The sequence below is a fragment of the Kogia breviceps genome, chromosome 3, assembly GCF_026419965.1.
Source record: "Kogia breviceps isolate mKogBre1 chromosome 3, mKogBre1 haplotype 1, whole genome shotgun sequence".
NCBI classification, from domain to species: Eukaryota; Metazoa; Chordata; class Mammalia; order Artiodactyla; family Physeteridae; genus Kogia; species Kogia breviceps.
Window position 1 is genome coordinate 171,742,631 of NC_081312.1, and position 19,352 is coordinate 171,761,982.

General features: G+C 42.4%; 1 protein-coding gene across 10 annotated transcripts in view; it reads left to right on the forward strand.

Annotated features, from left to right (window-relative positions):
* The window catches only part of NRP1 (neuropilin 1), a 140,372-nt gene that overhangs the window by 50,074 nt on the left and 70,946 nt on the right, over positions 1 to 19,352 (forward strand). For all 10 annotated transcript variants that reach the window (XM_067030368.1, XM_067030369.1, XM_067030364.1 and 7 more), the window contains 2 exons: positions 7,397 to 7,578; positions 13,413 to 13,640. In XM_067030368.1, coding sequence (XP_066886469.1) covers positions 7,397 to 7,578; positions 13,413 to 13,640 — 410 coding nt within the window. The remainder of the gene's footprint in view (positions 1 to 7,396; positions 7,579 to 13,412; positions 13,641 to 19,352) is intronic.

Genomic DNA, 19,352 nt, shown 5'->3' on the forward strand with positions numbered 1-19,352 from the left:
GGCCAGACCAGACTTCTGACCTACAGACTCTGAGCTAAGAAGTGTGTGCTGTTTTAAGCCCCTGCATTTGAGGTGACTCGTTATGCAGCAGCTGGAAGCTGTCTGCTACCTGCTGAATGTTTATCTCAGTTTCTTTCTTTCCAGTTGGTCTTGACCAGCTGTGACCCACTGCCTTTGATTATCCCTTTGTATTACTACAGTGAAAACCATCTAATATTTCTTTTTACTCCAGGAAAAGTTTTTCCTTAAATATTTCTTTCTTTACTTTTGTAATACCTCATCTCCTGGGACTGTTTGCTCTTATACATATTATGTTATTATCTCACCTATTAATGATCCATTTTTCTATGGCTGCAGTAAAATTATTGATATTCATTACTATGGCCCCAAGGCATTACAGAAGCTTAAAGATGAACATTTCAATGTGTGAGATCAGCTCTGTGAGTTTTGCCGTACTCTGATTATTTGAGAAGGGGTTATCTGGCTATCATACATATAGAAATCTTTATTGAGCTTTAATCAGAGGAGCCACACAGCAGAGGTGTCAGGTGGGCTCTATGGTGTTGGAACTTCCTGGAGGAGGACGATCTGGGAAGCCTGTGCACGAGTAACACCATGTGGACCTTTGAGGAAGGGAAGCCAGTGGCATTAAACAAAAGGCAGTGTTTGCAGCAACCTTTTGTTCCAAGAAAGGTGAGATGTTTGATGGTCCCAGTAGGACCATCAGCCTGTGGAGTAGGTTGCTAGAGAGATGGTCTGGCTGGAGAACATCCAGCAGCCACTGAGCAGAGCCGCCTGGTCGTCTAGCACCAGGCTCCTCCGGAGCCTGCGGGTCGTACCTGCACCCGCGCACTCGTGCACATCTTGAAGTTCAGTAGACGCTAGACCCTCGGTCTCCTCATAGCTGGAGCCTGAGTTTGGGTGATGAGATCATTGAAGGAACTTGATGGTGGGGCAGTGGAAATGCCACTCAGATGCTGACCTGCTACCCCAATGTCTCACGGGCAGCCACCCCCCACTGGAAAAAAATGCAGACAGTGTCAATAGCGTTTTACTTCGTGCAAATATGCATAAATACACAACAGGTAGAGAAGTGATAATGCTGTGGATTAGAAGTTAGACTCACGGGGTGTATGGAGAGCACTACTAGATAGAAGTAAGAAAAACTGAATTTTAGAAAGTGTTCTAACAAATGCAGATGAGCCCCAGGTCAAGGCTAATGTCCTACAGTCCTCCTCCTAATCCACAGGGTGCATCTAGGAAGAAAAAGGTAATATATGTATGAGCCAATATATCTCTAGAAAAATATATGCCATTATCTTAATGAAGGAACAGTTATTTTATAAACCTAGAAACAAACTTGAAAGGGGGACTATGCCAACGTAATAAACAAAGAAATATCAGTTCACGGTACACATTTAAAATTTGTGTAGGGATTTAGAATGACTTTCATAGGGATTGGTAGTTGACCGGAGGCCCGGGGGCTGGAGGGACAGCGACCAGGTCACAGCCCAGCCTCTCAGTTCCTCTGAAAGTGCTGCGGGATTCTCCGCCGTGCCGCCAGCTCAGGCCCTCTCCCCGCTCTGAATCTAGGCTTTGCCAGCTCCATCCTGGGGGTGCTGCACCAGACTGGCTCCAGCCTTGGGGGTCGTCAGAAGGTCCTGCCCTTCCCACCTACCCATCCTGGGGAGGCAGGCTCTACCTCCGCCCCGTCTTTAGTGGAGCCATCTGTGTTCAGGCCCAGGGTGCTGGCACTAGGGAGAGAACGAAATTACAGCTACCTTTCAGCCCCACTCCTATTTCTATTGTCCAGACTGGGTTTGGGTTCTAGCCACGTGGTCCCTGAACATTAGCGGGAGGACCAGAAGAGCTCCAGGAGGAATCCCATTCAGTGGCCACCATCAACTCCACTGAAACTTTCACCTCATGTGACTCCTGAAAGGCAAGGGCTCTCGCTGTCTCTGTCTCTGTCTCTATCTCTCACATGCACACCTGCACATATACCTTTGCACACACCGGGATGCTTGTTTGTACAGCTCTAAGCACACTGTTAAGAAAGCAACCAATGAAGTGTTCATTGATGTGGCATTTTCTAGCAACAATGACCGGTTGACCAGTTGTTCATGACTAATTCTAAAATAATAAGCCATACCCATCTCCCACCCTCAAAAAATCTGTATGAAAGGGAGTAACAAGAACAGATACTAGAATCAAACTCGTCCCACACTGGGCAATGTGGAAAAGATACTAATTATTTCATTCATGTGTCTCTTACCCGGCGCTTCTAATGCTCTGGGCTCCTTCTGGGATGGTACCACCTAACAATCTCCCTCCTGGGATTACTGTAAAGACCATGTTAGACAATAATCTGAGCGTATATTGTAACAGGGGAGTTACTGTACAAATGGCAAGTATTACTGCCAGCATTTCAGAAAGTATGAGATTAAATCAGATTCACTTTAACTTTCTAGTACCCCCGCCAGAAATGTATCACACAAGGAGCCTCATTGATCCCATTGTTTTAAAAACAAAAGGCAAAGCCTTTGGTTTATTTCCACATAAAACATCAAAAAAGATAGGGTTTTCTGACCAAGAAATATAAGATCGTTAGCTGGGCAATAAGGTATTGATTTGCTACTTCATATATAAGTAGTTAATGCTTTCAAAATAAATTTGATTAAAAAAGAATACTTGTCCATTGTAAAAATCTTGAAAAATACAGAAATAATAATACAGAAATAATCTCACTACCCAGAGATAAACACTTGTTAACAGCTTGCATATCTCCCTCCTGTTCTTTTACTTCATATGAATGAAAATTGAGGATATACTGTGTAAAGTTTTTTTCACTTATCATAAGCATTTTTCCTTTGTTATAAAAAATCTTTTGTTGAACATGCTTTTTAATGGCTGCATAATATTCCTCAATATGAATGTACGTAAATTGCTTCTTACCTTCTTCCTGTCTGCCTTATTTCCATTCTTCCCCATTATTATAAAGCTTCAGGCAATACTCTTTGCATCCATATTTGACATTATTCCAGATTATTTCTTTTGAATAGATTTCTAAAAATGCTTTTACTACATGAGTCTATGAACCTTATAAAAGGCTTTTCATATATTTATCTTGATTAGAACCTTGCAAGGAAGCCAGAACTGTTAGGGGGTGGGTCATGTAAAACTGCTCAGAAACACCGATGCAAACTAATTGGCCCCTCCAAACTCCACCATCGTATATTTTTATATCCATCTCCTCTTTCTAATACTCTGAGGACAAAAAAATCTGTTCTCTTCTGGGAAAGAGGGAAGGTAGTTCTTGGACAACAATACAGTAATCGTTTACAGCTTGTTCAGTTGAGACAGCTATTAATGCCTTGTGTAAAATAAACCAAAGATCCAAAGAAACACATTTTTGTAGGTGAAAATTATGTTAGCCAACATCATTTCTCACTCTGGTTTATGATGTCAGGTATCGAATTTCTCCATTATTAACGTACATATGCATGTGAGGGGAGAGCCTCTTGGAAGGAGATTAAAAAGACACCATTACCTAAAATCCCCCTTCCTAACAACTCGAGAATGTCCAGAAGCTGTGAGGGGGTTGGTACAGTAGCTCCCCGTACAGACAACACCCTGCAGAGGATTCGGGGTTTTTTTTCCCATTAACAGACTCCACCATAGAGTCAGGGGTCATTTGTACTCACAGGAGAAAACCCGACTTAAGTAAAGTGTGCTATTCGTCTATTCAGCACCGCATACCTAGAAAGCCTCCCAACACTAGTGACTGAAGACATTTCTCATTTTCCCATCACATTTCCCTTTCCTTGGCCATATTCCTAAAACCATAATTCAAACTTTCCAGAAGAAAAAAAAAAATCTCTGAGTAATCCTTTCAAGAATTCTTAGAACGAAATCTTTATTCTTTTATCACTCTTATGGGAAACCAAACTCGTGATTACTATTAGAATTCAGAATGTTTTCACCACCCACATATACCTGGGTAGTGTGAGAGCGGGGGTTATGTAAGCATGAAGGCGTGGGGCTTGGGAAGCGTGAGCTTAAAGCCAGGGATACTCATGGAAGAGCCACCCAGGGCCTCACACCCAGAAACTGAAACCTTGGGAAAGTGTCTTTAAATGTAAGAAGGTTAGGTAGAGAGATCTGTGCCTTATTCCCAGTAAACGGCGTCTGCTTTACCATTATTAGTGCAGGAAGGGAAAGGTTTAAGGTAGAAGATTGATGAAGAGAGATGGGGAGTGGGGGGAATTCCCTGGCGGTCCAGTGGGTAGGACTCCGTGCTTCCAATGCAGTGGGCCCGGGTTTGATCCCTGGTCGGGAACTAAGATCTCACAGGCTGCGCGGCACAGCCAAAAATAAAAATTGAAGAAAATTTTTTTTAAAAAAGAGAGGGATGAGAAGATGGCTGAATCCACCCGATGTCGGTGTTCCTGTGATGAAACGTGGGGAGGTGAGGTCTGAGGAAGGCTTTCCTGCACAGGTGGGTGGTGCACTTTGGACCCAGACGCAGCCTCTTGGTCATCTGGAACATTCTTTTTCCAGAGCGGGGCTCCAAAGGGACAGACGGGTTAACTCTGTGATCCCTCCTCTAGCTTTCATGAATCAGATTCCCAAGATTCCCCAGATCTCCTCCTGCAGCCTGAGCTTGTCGGTTCAGGATGCGAGTCGGATAGGTACTTCCAGGCTCACCTGCGCAGGTCTTTGGTTCCGGGACTGAGGATCTTAACATCCCAAGGAACGTGGTGCTTGCTGCGCCGGCAGCAGTAACAGAGCAAGCAGTGCAGCCGTCTGGGGGATCGAAATTTGCAAACTCAGGATCCTGGGCCTCAGGCCAATGCAGGCGGGGTGCGTCGCTGTGGCGACACATTTAGTCTCTGGGGAGGGATGCTGGCACACCAGCTGCATTCCTGGCACCATGTTTGCCGGCGAGAAACTTACGGGGTGGAACTGGTCTCAACTCCAGAGGGAGACGCAAGCTGCTTTCTTAACTTCTTTGGTAGTATCACCCTTTGCAATTTTTACGCATACACCCTCTTGAATATTTACATGAACTGCTGTCTGTGATACATTCGGGGGCCCTGTTGGATGGGAGAAAGTGCTAAAATGATAGCAGCATCCCAGTTGATAAATGTAACTATTGTATCCCTGAATAATCCCGTTGCCTAACATTGGCACTTAAGATGCGATGATTTCTCTCTTGCTGGGCAGAGCATCCAGTCTCCCTGCCCCTTTTCAAAATAGCTTTTACTGTTGCCAAGAGGAGAGCCTAGTATTTACTACTAGAAGATAATGTGAATTAAAAGGCTGGCTTCATCCACTGTTGTAATTCCCCAGCAGTCTAATAGCTGAGTTCTGTCATACCTGGGAGAAAGGTCTCCTCACAGAAATGCCCTTGCTTCTTCAGAATGCCTGACCCACCTCTCTTATTTGTGTCTGGAAGGCAAAATGCACTAGGATGCGGCCACTTAGTATTCAGACCATGTCGAGATGCAAGTAAAAAGCCTATAGAGCGGAGCCGGACGCACAGTCGCCAGGCCAAACGCAGTCAACAGCTCAAATCATAGTTAAATTATAAGCAAGCGTGGGGCAAACCATGCAGACCTGTCTAGTCAATGAAGCAGCAGAGATAAAAGGAATTAGTGCATAAATGCCAACTTGAGAGGCTTTCATGAGTACAGAGATGGGGTTCTTTCCAGCTGCCCTCAGTTGACTATAAAAAGTCACTGAGGATTTTGAAGGTAATGCTGTCTTCATCCTCCTCCTCCTCCTTTGTCTTGTCTTAACATGCAAAGCATCTCCCAGTGTCTAGAGAAACAAACAATTCCTCTGTGTAGCTCCATCGTTTTGCAAAGAGACAGCGATGCTAGCCGGCCAGTGATTTTACTCCTGGAATCAGCAGATGCAGCAGAGGAAATTCGGTTACTACAATAATTCACATATACTAGTGCTTCATTCATTCAGTGTCAGCCTTATTTTCTTCTTGATATACACAAAGCTGGCACAATTTTAACTGATGAGGTAATGTCATTTTTAATTTAGAGAGCCTTAAGCTGTCCACTTTAACTCGTGATGGCATCTTTGCAGTTGTCTCGTGAGACTTTATGTAAACCTAAGTCACGTGTCCTGGACAGTTTGAAAAGGACTGCTAAGGATGACATTGGTCATCATGAAGATTTCCCACACTTTGATCTCTTTTAAATTGCCAGATACAGTTTATGTTACTGCCATATTTTATCCATTCCTGAAATTAATATATCCCAGGACTTTTGAACCAAGTGAAACACAGAAATAATGTTTTGCAATGAATGGATTGTAATGTCTTCATGTCAGTTCTAGAAGAAGTATGGAAGACAAATCAGATTATCTGGCTCCTAGGTGACTTGGCAAGGAAAAGGAAAAAAAAGAGCAAGACACTAAGAAATAGATAAAGCCGAACAAAAAAAAGTCTTCCTGTTTTTCTGGGGGAATGCTAGTTTATTGGAGATGGATTTCCACCTTTTAGTGAAAAAAAATGGTCCAAACACATGCATTATCTCAGTGCAATCTTTAGGGTAATATTTTATTGCTACTTTCTTCATCATTTGTCTGCTTAGTGCATTATTAAGCCTGAATTTTTAAAAATCATATCACTTTGATGATTTCAAGTGTGTCATATTTCCATTTCAAATGACAATATTCCTTTAAAGGTAATAAGGCTGGTAGTAAATGAAGTTACTTTCCATTTTTAAATAAACTTTCTTCTTTGCAGAGATTATGTTCTGCAATTCAAGTTGTAGTTTGGAGAGAAGCTGATCTGTGTTTTGACCACAGTGGATACTGAGAGAGTTTTTTTTTTTCTAAGAAGCCTGGAGCTTAGTGGAATAGAGTTAAAAAGTAAAGAATCTGTTTATTATTCTGTGGCCATATGTTTAGAGGGTTGCTCACAGAAATCAAAGTATTATTTATGGAGAGCTCCAGCCAAGGAGACATTTTGAATTCCTAAAAGAACTTCACAGTTTGAAAAGAATGCATAGCATTATGTATTGACAACCCCCCAACCCCAGACAAAGGAACACAATTTAATAAAAGAGAATTGTGCTCATGAGATTTTCCTTTTTCTTGTTAATTGGTTACTTTAACTGACATTGTCTGCAAGTATAATGGACACCATTATTCTTAATAGTTCTGTGTTGCCAGATGATATATATGGACATGATGTAGTCCATTTTAATTATTTCATTTTGCTAGACTTTTTTCCGTCTCCATGAAATCCAGCAGTGAATGCAGATAGCAGTTTTGCTCCTGACAGATGGTGGTGGAGAATGCTGGTTTCTAAATTACTGAAATTAAAAGGACTTTTCTCGTTAACCTGATGTTTTCTTCCATCTTTGTGTCTTAGATATGACTACGTGGAAGTCATCGATGGAGAAAATGAAAATGGGCGTTTATGGGGAAAGTTCTGTGGAAAGATTGCCCCTTCTCCGGTCGTGTCTTCAGGGCCATTTCTCTTTATCAAATTTGTCTCTGATTACGAGACACATGGGGCAGGATTTTCCATACGTTATGAAATTTTCAAGAGAGGTGAGTAACTTACAGGAGAACAAGTGTGACTGAGGGGTCGTTAACATTGCTTGAGCTCGCGAGAGACAAAGCGAAAAGAGAGACAAGGAGTAACGTTTTAAAACTTTTGGTAAAAGGTCATATATTCCCATCACAAAAATGTTGGAAAATACTTTAAACAAAGGAAAATTACCCAGTGTATGGAGGAAGCGTGTTTAAAAAAACTTTAAAAATGTATCTTGAGCATCACAATTTCATCATTCTAATATGCTGACCAGTGTTTATAAGGTATATACTCTGTAAAACTCCTTTAAGAACATTTATTCTTATCTTTCCTATTCAAAAATAAGTTTGATCTACTCTTGAAGTTTCATTTCTTTAGTTAAAAATGCATGAGTCCCTCTTACCTTAAAGTCACATACACTTTCCTCCCCTTTTTTTTGTTTAACATCTCATTTAAGTTTATTCTTTTTTTAAGCATCTTTATTGGAGTATAATTGCTTTACAATGGTGTGTTAGTTTCTGCTGTGTAACAAAGTGAATCAGTTATATGTATACATGTATCCCCATATCCCTCCCTCTTACCTCTTCGCTTTATTTTATTGCAAAATTCAAAACTGGTATTTCCCAGGAAAAGCAAAGCAGTAGTCCACTAGCCTTAGAGTTTCTAAAGCTATTGGAAGAAGAAGAGGCTTTCTATCGATGGAGGCATGGTTGGGGAAAGAACTTCCTGGAGGAAGCAAAAGAGTAATGCTTTAAATGGCATTCCCCTTCCAAATTAATTATCAGTTGCCCTCTGCGGAATAATCACTTACTAATCTTCTGTCACAATGGTATATATTGGGATGGGATAGAATCTGAGAATGCATAGTCTCCCAGCTTTGAGGAATTAAACACACATATCAACTGATAAAAATTGTGGCTTTATCTGGATGTCACTCTTTTTCACAACAGCCTGTAGGTTCCTGCTGTGTGCTCAATTCAGCCTTCCCTTTTTCAGTGGACATTAATGTGTGGGAGACCTTCCAGAGACAGAGGCTCAAGATTTAAATGTGTTGTCCTGGAATACAGGAAAAGGAGCTTTATTTAATAGAAAAAAATCCAGCCACACCACATGCAAAAGCCTAAGATCCTCTGGGTCGGTGGCCACCGAGAATAACAAAAAACAGAGTTTTAAATGTTTCTGGGAGCATTGGCACAACTTTTTTAAATTTCAGAGAAATCTGGTACTGTCCCATATAAATATGGGTAGATGGAGAGAACCTTCTTCAGAAATTCATCTGGGCACATCCTTAGGAAACCTTTAGTATAAATAACAGCAGACATAGGACCTCAGTGTGTTCACATGATTACATATGGACATATTTCCTTGTGTTGAGAGCTGTTTGACCTATATAAATCCACGTATGTGTATGTCCACACGTGCACAAACACACGCATTTGCTTGCTGACCTGCATGTGACAGCATGAAAGATAACTTTTCATTGTCAGTGTTTCTCAAAGATCTGAAGATGGTGGATGGAGAAAAAGCGAATCCTTCCTAAGTCGTTAACAACTCTTCAGCTTCCTTCCAGATGAACTCATCCCCACATGAGTGGGGTTGACATGAGTCATGCACCATGACTTCCGCCGTTTTTTCCCCTCAATGCCGTCCTTGAGACTCGAAGCCTTATTTTCTTCTTTCTCTTCTTGCCTCCCTACATCCAATATGGCTGCCAGTTCTTTTGGATTTTCGTCCAAAAGTCTCAAAGAGTCATGGCTTCAGAAATCTTAAATCACCCTGCTGTACAACTGAACCTATTATAATCTTGTAAATCAACTATACCTCAATTAAAAAGAGAGTCCCAGCTTCCTTTCTACATCCACTGCCATTGACCAGACAAGCCTGCCTCGTGGTTATCCCCATGTTATCGTATCCGAACACAGCTTCTCAAATAGTCATCAAACTACTGTCCCCCAAACACCTATGGCAGGTGTCTGTCACCTGTCAGGTCAAGTCCTCCAAGATCAAGCTCAAGCCTTGACATCAGCTGCTCCCAACCTTCCCGGCTTCACTCTTACGAACCCACGACCTGGCTTCCTGCCCCAGCTTGGTGTTCTGAGTGAGGTCCAGCAGACCTGCAGGTGAATTTTGATTCGGCTACTGACCATCTGTGTGAATGTTCAGAGCTTTGGATTGCTCATCTGAAAAATGGATGACAGTATCTAGCACAGGCTCTTTGTGAAGATCAGCTGAAATGAAAACATGTAGCCAGTGCCTGTCCCAGAAAATGCATCCAGTGCACACTAGCTGTTACAATGATTATAGATAACGGGGGTGCTTTATGCAGATTTCACAGCCCTCCCTCTCTTCTGGTTTAAGCCTTTTAACCTCCATGGAAACCAGGCTCTAAGCTTATTCCTCTTAATTAATGTACTTTTAATTTTCCTACGCTTGTACCCAGCTTGTCCCTTATAAACACACACACAAATATACACATATACAAACTGTATGTATGTATATACACACACATACAACTATGTTTCACTAACCAAATGTTTTTCCTAAGTAATCCCAAATTTCTTCATGCGTGCATGTATCATTTCCCAACTAAATTGGTACCACCTAAAAAATGCAAAGAAAACATCTTTCTTTCTCACTCATTGCACATATTGTAGTCCTTACAGATACTCCATAAAATCATGAACTAGGAGAATACATTCATGAACACATAGACAGGTTCACGGGCGTTCCTTCCTCTAAAGCCATTTAATGATGTTATAGAATCTCCATTCTTTTGAAAACATAGCACTTCTTCCAGGCTGCAGCAACTTCAGGTTTCCTCAAAACACATAAATTAGACTAATCATAGTTGAACCAATACATTAATTTTTCACTTGTTGACCTTGAGGTTTTCTGACAGTAGATTACAGGGCCATTTCTGCATCCCTAGGGCTGCATTTCTAGAGGACCACCTTTGCCTGACAGTGGTGGCCAGTCCTTACCTCTTCCCCATGCCTCCTGGAGCCCCCTGGACACCCTAGTCCTCTCCTCGGGTACCACATTCCCCTTCTGCAGGTCTCTTCCCGGATGCTAAAACCTCGGGCTACCAGCCCTAAAGTGATTTTCATTCACTGAAAGCAATTTCTCTAGGAAACCCCAGCCTGCACACCTCCCACTCCGCCCCTGTCCTTCCCTGGGTCTGGGTCATCCAGGCCCAGATGCTGGAAGAAGCCGTATCCATTTCCCGAGGGTCTCAGTGAGGGAGGGGACAGCATTTATTGAGAGCGGGATTGGTCACTTCGTACATTATTTGACTAAAAGTCTGTACATTTAACAATAATCCCAAAGAGAATATTTTAGCTCTTATCATTATCCATCCTTATGGTCCTTAACGACGAAATGTGGGATGCCTTTGGCTACACAGGATGCTGTCAGTCTTACAAATAGCGGGGAAAGCATGGTGTCACTGGTTGCCAATGCTGTGTGTGCAGCCCTCACGCCAGTAGTGCACTCACTCCTGGGCACACCAGCTGCTCGCCCTTAGTCCTGGTTACGGCTTGTGTATTCACCCTGGGGTCCCTCATCTCACTCCCGCCGTAATCGTTTTGGGGGAGGTGCTCACTCAACTGTGGCAAACTCATACAACAGGGATTAAGGAACCGAGGAAAACAGATTTAGATGTATAATGGAGGAAGTAGGAAATTACAGAAGCTTTGAGTTTGAAAGGAATTTTTTTCAAATCCTAAAGCCCACCTCCCATTTGTGACGCACAGAATCTGAGGACCAGGAAGGTTAAGAGGCCACGGAGGCTACACGGCAGGTCAGTGATAAAGGCAGGACTCGAGCTCAGAGCTCCTGGTGCTCCATCCAGCTCTCCTCCACTTCCCCATGGAACGTCCCCAGCCTTTGTCAAAATACGTTAGAAAACCTGGGCTAGCTTCTAAAGGGATCTGACCTGACAAGGATATACAGTGAAAGCATGGGAATTTATTTGATTTTGAAATTATGCCCTTAATTCCTGTCATTTTTTTCCCCTCATTAAATCTTAACCTAACCTGGGTAATTTTATTTTTTTAAGAAGGAGAAAATATTGGAACCTGCATTAAACTCTCCTGTTGGTTTTGCTAGCCAGATCCCCACGGAGGAGGTTGGAGGACTCCAGAGTCACTGTTCCCTACATCTTGGAAATCAAATTCTAAAGGCTTCCCAATTACCTACATATCAATGACTTTGTCAATTAATGACAAATTGGCATAGTCATCTCAGAAGCCACCAAATAGCTTGGAAGCATATTATAAATTAGACGCACCTTTCACAGTCTCTTTACCTGAAATTGACATGGCAAAATGCCACATGGTAATAACTTTTTAACCAGAATCAAATAGATGAGCATTCGAGGCCATCATGCTAAAGGGTGAACCCCATCGTAGAAGGCTTGGGAAGGTATTCAAGTCGGAACTCTACCGACCAGGTTTATTGTGTTGTCTACTAAGCAGTCTTCTTCGTCTCCATGGCTATGTAATACGTGCGTGGGGAGAAAGCGATTGCTTTGTTTTTTCAACAGGCTGCCAGATGCACTGAGGAGGAGATTCAGCTTACTTGCCCTCGCCACTAAAAATAGAGATCTGCTAGTTAAATTTAATGTGTATTAATGCCTAATAGGTTGTCTTTAGTACTTGGCACTTTGGAAGAATATTTAGTTAAGAACAAGCTCAACAAGCCTCCTTATTTAGAGTTGAATCCTTACACTTCCTCACAGGGTCCCCATCAGTGAGGCAACAGTCTGGGAAAAGAATTGTTGAACTGAACAACCCCAGATTGGATCCTGAGGTTCAAAAGGGTCAGGTCATCTCTGTTTCCCAGGGAGCCCTAAGAGCTCTTTGACAATCAGGGCAGCAGTGGTGGTGATAAGGGGCAGAAGCTGATAGGCTGATGTCCCTGTCCATGTAGATGGGCAGTTTTCAATTGTGTGGTGAATAGCACCCTGTTCAGTGCTGAAATCCATGAACTGAAATTGCGGTTATTCGTGTAGTCATAAGGGTGACTTGCAATATATGTAATGTAAATTACAGATCACTGTAATTTGTTGTCATGATAACACTGAACTGTCATTTAAATTACACGTTATAAATATATACATTAACACATACACATATATTAACATTTTAGAATGCCCTCCTGCACTGTATCTGATACTTTGGAGAAGGTTAGGATGTCAACATTGGTATCAGGTGACTTGTAGCCACAGGACCTGCATCCCAGTTTACCATGCCCCCACTAACACCCACCGTTTACTGGCACACCTGTGTCAACACCATTCCAAATGAGTCACTCACCCTGCGTACATGTACGAATTACCTTTCACATTTGGTTTGTCAAAGAGGCAGAGGTCACATCTGGTAGAGTTACTGAGTCACTGGTGTAGGAATCTGAAACCCAAACTCCCTCCACTGAATTCTCTCCCTCGCCTTTGTAAATGTTCTATTTCACCAGTAAAGGGCTGTCAGCCTCAAGATTTCAAGATTTAAGCTTGAAGGGGCTGTAATTATTTCTCTAGGGCTCTGTCGAGATTTCTGTAGCTTACTCATTCAATGTTACCACATGATTTTGTATTTGTCATTTTTTTTTCTCTGCAACAGCAGAAGTTTTTAAATTGCTCCACACAAATGGAAAACTAAGGTGAACACAATAAATCTGAACTTGACTTTCCATACCTGTCACCACAGCGAAAAGGCTGAGTAAGGAGTGATTAGGACTGTGATTATAATGGTGGGCTTTTATTAGAAAGATAAACCGTCTTTGCCCAGGTTATTTCTTGGTAAGGTCGTTTAAGTGGAATTTTCACTTTACTCCTTTTTTCTTTTACTTATAGGTCCTGAATGTTCCCAGAACTACACAACACCTAGTGGGGTGATAAAGTCCCCAGGATTTCCTGAAAAATATCCCAACAGCCTAGAATGCACCTATATTATCTTTGCACCAAAGATGTCGGAGATTATCCTGGAATTTGAAAGCTTTGACCTGGAGGCTGACTCAAATCCTCCTGGGGGGATGTTTTGCCGCTATGACCGGCTAGAAATCTGGGATGGATTCCCTGATGGTAAGAATGGCAGGAAGCACTCCCAAAAGGGAAGGATCTGGGGGAAGGGTCCTGGGATCCTTTTACAAGCATCATGACACATGCATCACTTTAAAAAGTAGCTCAGGGCTTCCCTGGTGGCGCAGTGGTTGGGAGTCTGCCTGCCAATGCGGGGGACGCGGGTTCGAGCCCTGGTCTGGGAAGATCCCACATGCCGCGGAGCAGCTAGGCCCGTGAGCCACAACGACTGAGCCTGGGCCTCTGGAGCCTGTGCTCCGCAACAAGAGAGGCCGCGATAGTGAGAGGCCCGCGCACCGCGATGAAGAGTGGCCCCCGGTCGCCACAACTAGAGAGAGCCCTCGCACAGAAACGAAGACCCAACACAGCCATAAATAAATAAATAATTTTTCTAAAAAAAGTAGCTCAAAAGGAGGAGGCAAAACAGTAACTTTCTTTATGCAGAGCCGTGATGAAATATTTGAGGCCAAAAAGACTTGGTAACTTTCTACTCTAATGCCTTCATTTTATAGATGAGGAAACGGAGGTCATAAAAGTCTATGCAAGGTCTCATAAGTATTTTGGTGACAAAACTGGGACCAATCCATGGTTTTCCTGACTTGAGTATTTTGCTCATTTCAATGACTTGCCTATAGGTCATTAATTCATAAACTCATCAGAGGGTGAGCTCTTAAGACATCAGTTAAATCAAACCATTCCTTTTGTAAATGCAGAGACTAAGGGCCAGAGAGGTTAAGTACCTGCTAAAATGTTAACAGTGAGATACGCATCTATTATGCTACCAAAACATTTAGAAATTTAGGAAAGGAAGGAGGAGAACATTTGGACATTCCTCATTTAGATGGATTCCTTGTCTGCTCTCCAGGGAATTTTTATCTTTGGGGATTCAAATCGCCTCAGTACATCCTTGGAACACCTTGTTCCTATCATCTGAATTCATCGTCCATTCAAAAAATATATTTATTGAGCACCTGCCATGGACCAGGCACTGTTCTAGCCTCTTGGCAAACAAAGCAAAGATGGCTGCCCTGTTTAGATTCTACCAGGGGAATGAGGTATTAAACAGGGCACATTACAGACAAATGAAGTATGTGTATGGAATGTTAGAAGATGAGAAGTGCTATAAACAAGCAAAAAGAAAAAGAAAAGAAAAAAAAGTAGAGTAAAGGCATGAGAAGAACTAAGGTTAGGGGAGAGGGATGGGGGAATTTTTAAATAGGGCAGTCAGGTCAGACCTTATTAAGAAAGGGAGAAAGATTTGAAGGAGGCAGGGGAGGTAGCCATGTGGCCAGCTAAATGAAAGTTCTCCGTTCAACCCTTGTGAACTAGAAGGTGAGTAGCAAAAATACACACCCAAGTTCCGAAAAGAGGGAGATAATATCAAGTAATTTGTTGCAGCTGCATTGCTTGTCTTGTGTTTAGTCTGGTTTAATAGTAAGATTTCTCTGGAGAACACACTCTGCACAGATCAGAAAGGGAGGCTTGGAAGTTCTTACAAATCAGGCAATTAGAGCTTTGGAGCCATCTATGAAATAGTCAGATATTATTATCAAGATGGAGGAAAGAATATTTAAGTAAACTGTAAACGAAGAGCTAATATAATGTGAAAGAAATTGCCTTTGTCTTTGAAAGGAGATGAAAATGATCAGTGAAATTCAGTTTAGGTATGTTCCTCAATAGTAAAAAAACACTGGAGAAAATCTGGGCCTAGAGGAAGCTTATGCCGTCATCGGAGCACATGGCTGAGTTATTCCTTTAGCCTCTTCGTTGCTTTTTTACCATATAAATAGGGTTATGATGATCTTATCGGAACTCCTTCATTAAGTAATGAGATTTGCCCAAACAGAGCACTGATTGATTTCCAAGTATTCAATACGATAATTAGGAAAACAGTATTATAATAATAGTTGGAACATTTAATAATGGGTTTATTTGTTCACAATCCAAATTTGCAGCCTTCCTTTCTAGAACTTATATTTAAATTGACATCTGAAAAGAAGGTCCAATCAACCAACTTATGTAGAAAGGAGCACATTGTTATTAGTGTCAAGGGTTTTCCAAAGTAGTAATTTTCTGGCTCTAGAAAATCACTGAGTTGAAGCGAAGAACAATTAACAATACAGGTTGTCAGCCTTGCAGTTCACCCATGTTTTAAACTATGCTGTGCTTGACTTATTCCCAGAGAAAACTGGCTTTGGAATATGAAAAATGTGATCGTGTATTTGTTAGTATTTATCTGGTCTCGTCCAGCGTACACCAGCATCACAGCTCACTCTTTCCTAGGCAGAATGAAAGACTGTGTCCTCCTGGGTTTTTTATCAGTGGCACTAGGAACATTTTTGTCATGTAGTTCAACACATAGAGTTCCTTGCCAGCAAAATGGCTTTTAGTCTTTGATATCCTTTCCAAAAACAACAGCCAGAAGGTGCTGAAGGCTTGTAGCCATCAAGTGATTTTATGTTGCATTTTATCATAAGCATTGAATTAGACGACTGAGTAATTGAAAGCGACCCATTGATTCAGATTGACTTTGAAGAGAAGCAGTTTACTCCAAAACGTGAGATCCACGGCATGCACGTGGTAAACCCCGCTCCCCCAGCTAGCACGCTCTTCGAAGCAACATAGATTCCCAAGTAGTGGCTCTGGAGTCATTGGTGGAAGTTTACATATGGTTTGAGAGTCATGAGCTAAGCATGACTGCAAATGCTTGTACTGAGTTATGGAACCAAACACGAATGCCTAGCTCACAAAACCTGGGTGCAGATGAAGCCAGCTGTCCATCCAGGCTGAGGAAAGAGTTGGAACTGAGGCTGTGACCTACGCTTCCCAAATTATCAGTGATTTTAGGAATAAGCATCATGAAAGCTGGGTTGAGTTCTCTTTGGTTTTTATTTACTTTCATATTAAAATTAACCTTCCAAACTATAAATATAAAATATCAATGATATAAACCTTCCAAAATGTAAATGACATAAATGTTGCAAATTCTTTTCTCTGGGGAAAAGTTGCAAATTCCAGATATTCTCCGCCCAAAAGGTTTATGCTAAGAAAAGTAGATGTAGCCTATCTTGTACCTTTTCAAAATGATCCCCTTTCTTGTTTATTTATTCAAAGTACCTCATTTTAAAAGTACCTCCTTATTGTTGCCTTTTTTCCTCATAAAAAGGTGGCAGAAAGCCAAATTGTCTGATTCTGAGGTAGGGTTATAATTAATGGAGGAATTAGTGGGAAGATACAAAGAATGGCGTTTTGCCATTTCCTATTGCAGGTGTATCTTTCAAACAGCACAAATCCTGTGTTGCCTTCACACCTGAGAAGCTATGATCATCGCGGGCCTGCTCTCCCCCAACAGAGAGCTTAGTACCTGTTGCTTAAATTCTCCAATCGTTCTAGCTTTGAATTATACTTCTGTTTTTGTGACAGTTTGAATTCATCTCCTAGGCCTTTGGCTCCACAGTAACCGGAAGTAGGGAACCCAAGAGCTGCGGTCATGTCAATCCACAAATGAGCGCATACACGAGACAGATGAGGGTCTTGCAGCCGCTCTGGCTCAGATCAATATTGCATTAGCTTGCTAGGCTATGGTCTCGCTGTTGTTCAGGAATTTCAATACTTCTTTGTATTATAGTCGAAAAAGCTTTTCACTCTCCTATCTTGAGGGCTCCTAAAGAGAGCTACACGCTGCTTGCTGTCCCGGGGCAATATTCAGAAGGACAGAAGGCAGATTTACCCGGCATGTCTTCAACATTATAAACCAGTGAGTCATGGAGACTCTCTAAATTATGAGTCTGCTCTAGACAAGTTCTCTTCTGTTTGCTCTTTCAAAGAGACTCCACCTCCCGCCCTCCCCAGAGGAACTGGTGACAGCAGAGGGGTGGGGAGGGAAGGTGGCCGGAGCTCGGGGTGGTGAGGGCGTGACTGCAGCTTTGCTTGTATTCTTGGCAAGGTCAGTGGCGGTGGCGATCTGAGAAAGACCCCCAGGAGTAAGGCTGTAAAAGTTTGCCCACAAACTCAAGAAGAAGAAAGTTATGAAACCACAATAATGGAATTTAAATGAGGGAAAAGACTGAGGGAGGATGAATAGACTCTAAGCCTCCCATTAAGATTACAGACCAGAAATGGGATTCTTTCTGAGGAAAGGAAAGACCTGAGTTTATGACTCCAGCAAGATATTTTCATGCATATCAACATATGCAACTGGCAACTTTGCGCTCTTAGGGGAAGGGGCAAGTGTTGAATTGGTGATAGGGCCACATTCAAAATGAAGAAAACTTGGCGAAGAGCTAGTACTTGTTGTGGGAGAATCTGTGGCCAGGGTTAAAGCCAGGGAGAAACAAAACGTGGTGAGAGTTTCATCTGAGATGCTGTCTTCTGCCAACTGGGAAACCTGATATCATGACCTTTCCCCTCATTCTGCAGAGCCACTGTCCACGACCACGTGGTGCCCTATGTATCCGTCCCCTAAATGGGCAGACTCCTTGTCCTCTTCATAATAAAGCAGTTGACACACACAAACATTGGGGTGCTAGAGAGTGAGGGGTGACAGTAGAGAGAAATCGGTCACATCCATTACTTTGATCACGTGGAGAAGTTATCAGCTATTCAAACTTATCATTTTGCGCTAACTCAAATAGTAAACCACTTTAGCTTAGTTTCTTTCTTTTCTTTCCTTTTATTTTTTAAAGAGGGTTGGCCAAGAACTGAAAACCTGTTAGCCCAGGATCCAAGCACTCTAAAAAGCAGGGTGCTCAGATAGCCACCTGCCAGGAACTCAGCTAGCATATGGGGCTCCGGGGAAGCCAGTTCACGTGGGGTTCGCTTTCTCGGTCACACGTGAAGCTTCACCCAGCTCTCACCAGCCGCCTTCTGCATCCAAGCAGCACACACTGGCCTGGGAACCCCACCTCCCTGCCGAAGGCCCATCCCTCCAGAGAAAGGTCCACCTACTGTGCCTCCTTGAACAAAGCAATAACTCTTAGTTGAAATGCACAGTACCACGGATTTCTTGGACGGGAAAATGGTCCACACCAGATTGTCCTTCAAAGCCCAAACCATCTGGTATGTTTTTACCATATGTGCAATAAAAAACAAATCTAGGGAAAAGGGGATTTTTTTTTTTTTTTTTTTTTTGTCTTGCTGCTGACCTGGACAGGGAAATGGAAAAATTTTCCAAGCCCAGGGGGCTTCCACACTGTCTATAAGGCAACTTACAGTTGCTAATTGCCACGGTTGGTCTAAAAGCACTTCAACAAAGGGATGGCCAGTATAAGCCAAAGAACAACTTGGGTTGATCGCCAATCAGTCAGTGTCCCCAATCTTTTTCTGCCTCAGTTACTACCTGTTTCCTGGTGTGCAGTCAAATGGCTGCTTTGCGTCATTTCTTCGTCACTGGACACAAGTGCAATGCAATCACCTCTCTAAGGTTTGGGAGATAAAAAACTGAGAAGTCAGAAAGACGCATTTTCTTTTGTTTTGGTTACAGTTTGCTATTATGTGTAAATTATTGGTATCTATAATTTCTAAATTTTTTAATTGTTACAATTATGAATTAGTCTTCAGATACAGCCCTGATTAGGACATAATCTACTGACCTTTGTCTAAGTCTGTGATGTTCGTCATAACGAGGCTCCAGGACTGAAAGATGGAAAGAGGAAGGAAGTGGGGGTCACCCAGGGCTGGGTCAGACCTTGGTACTTCTCTGGTGCCAGGACTGGT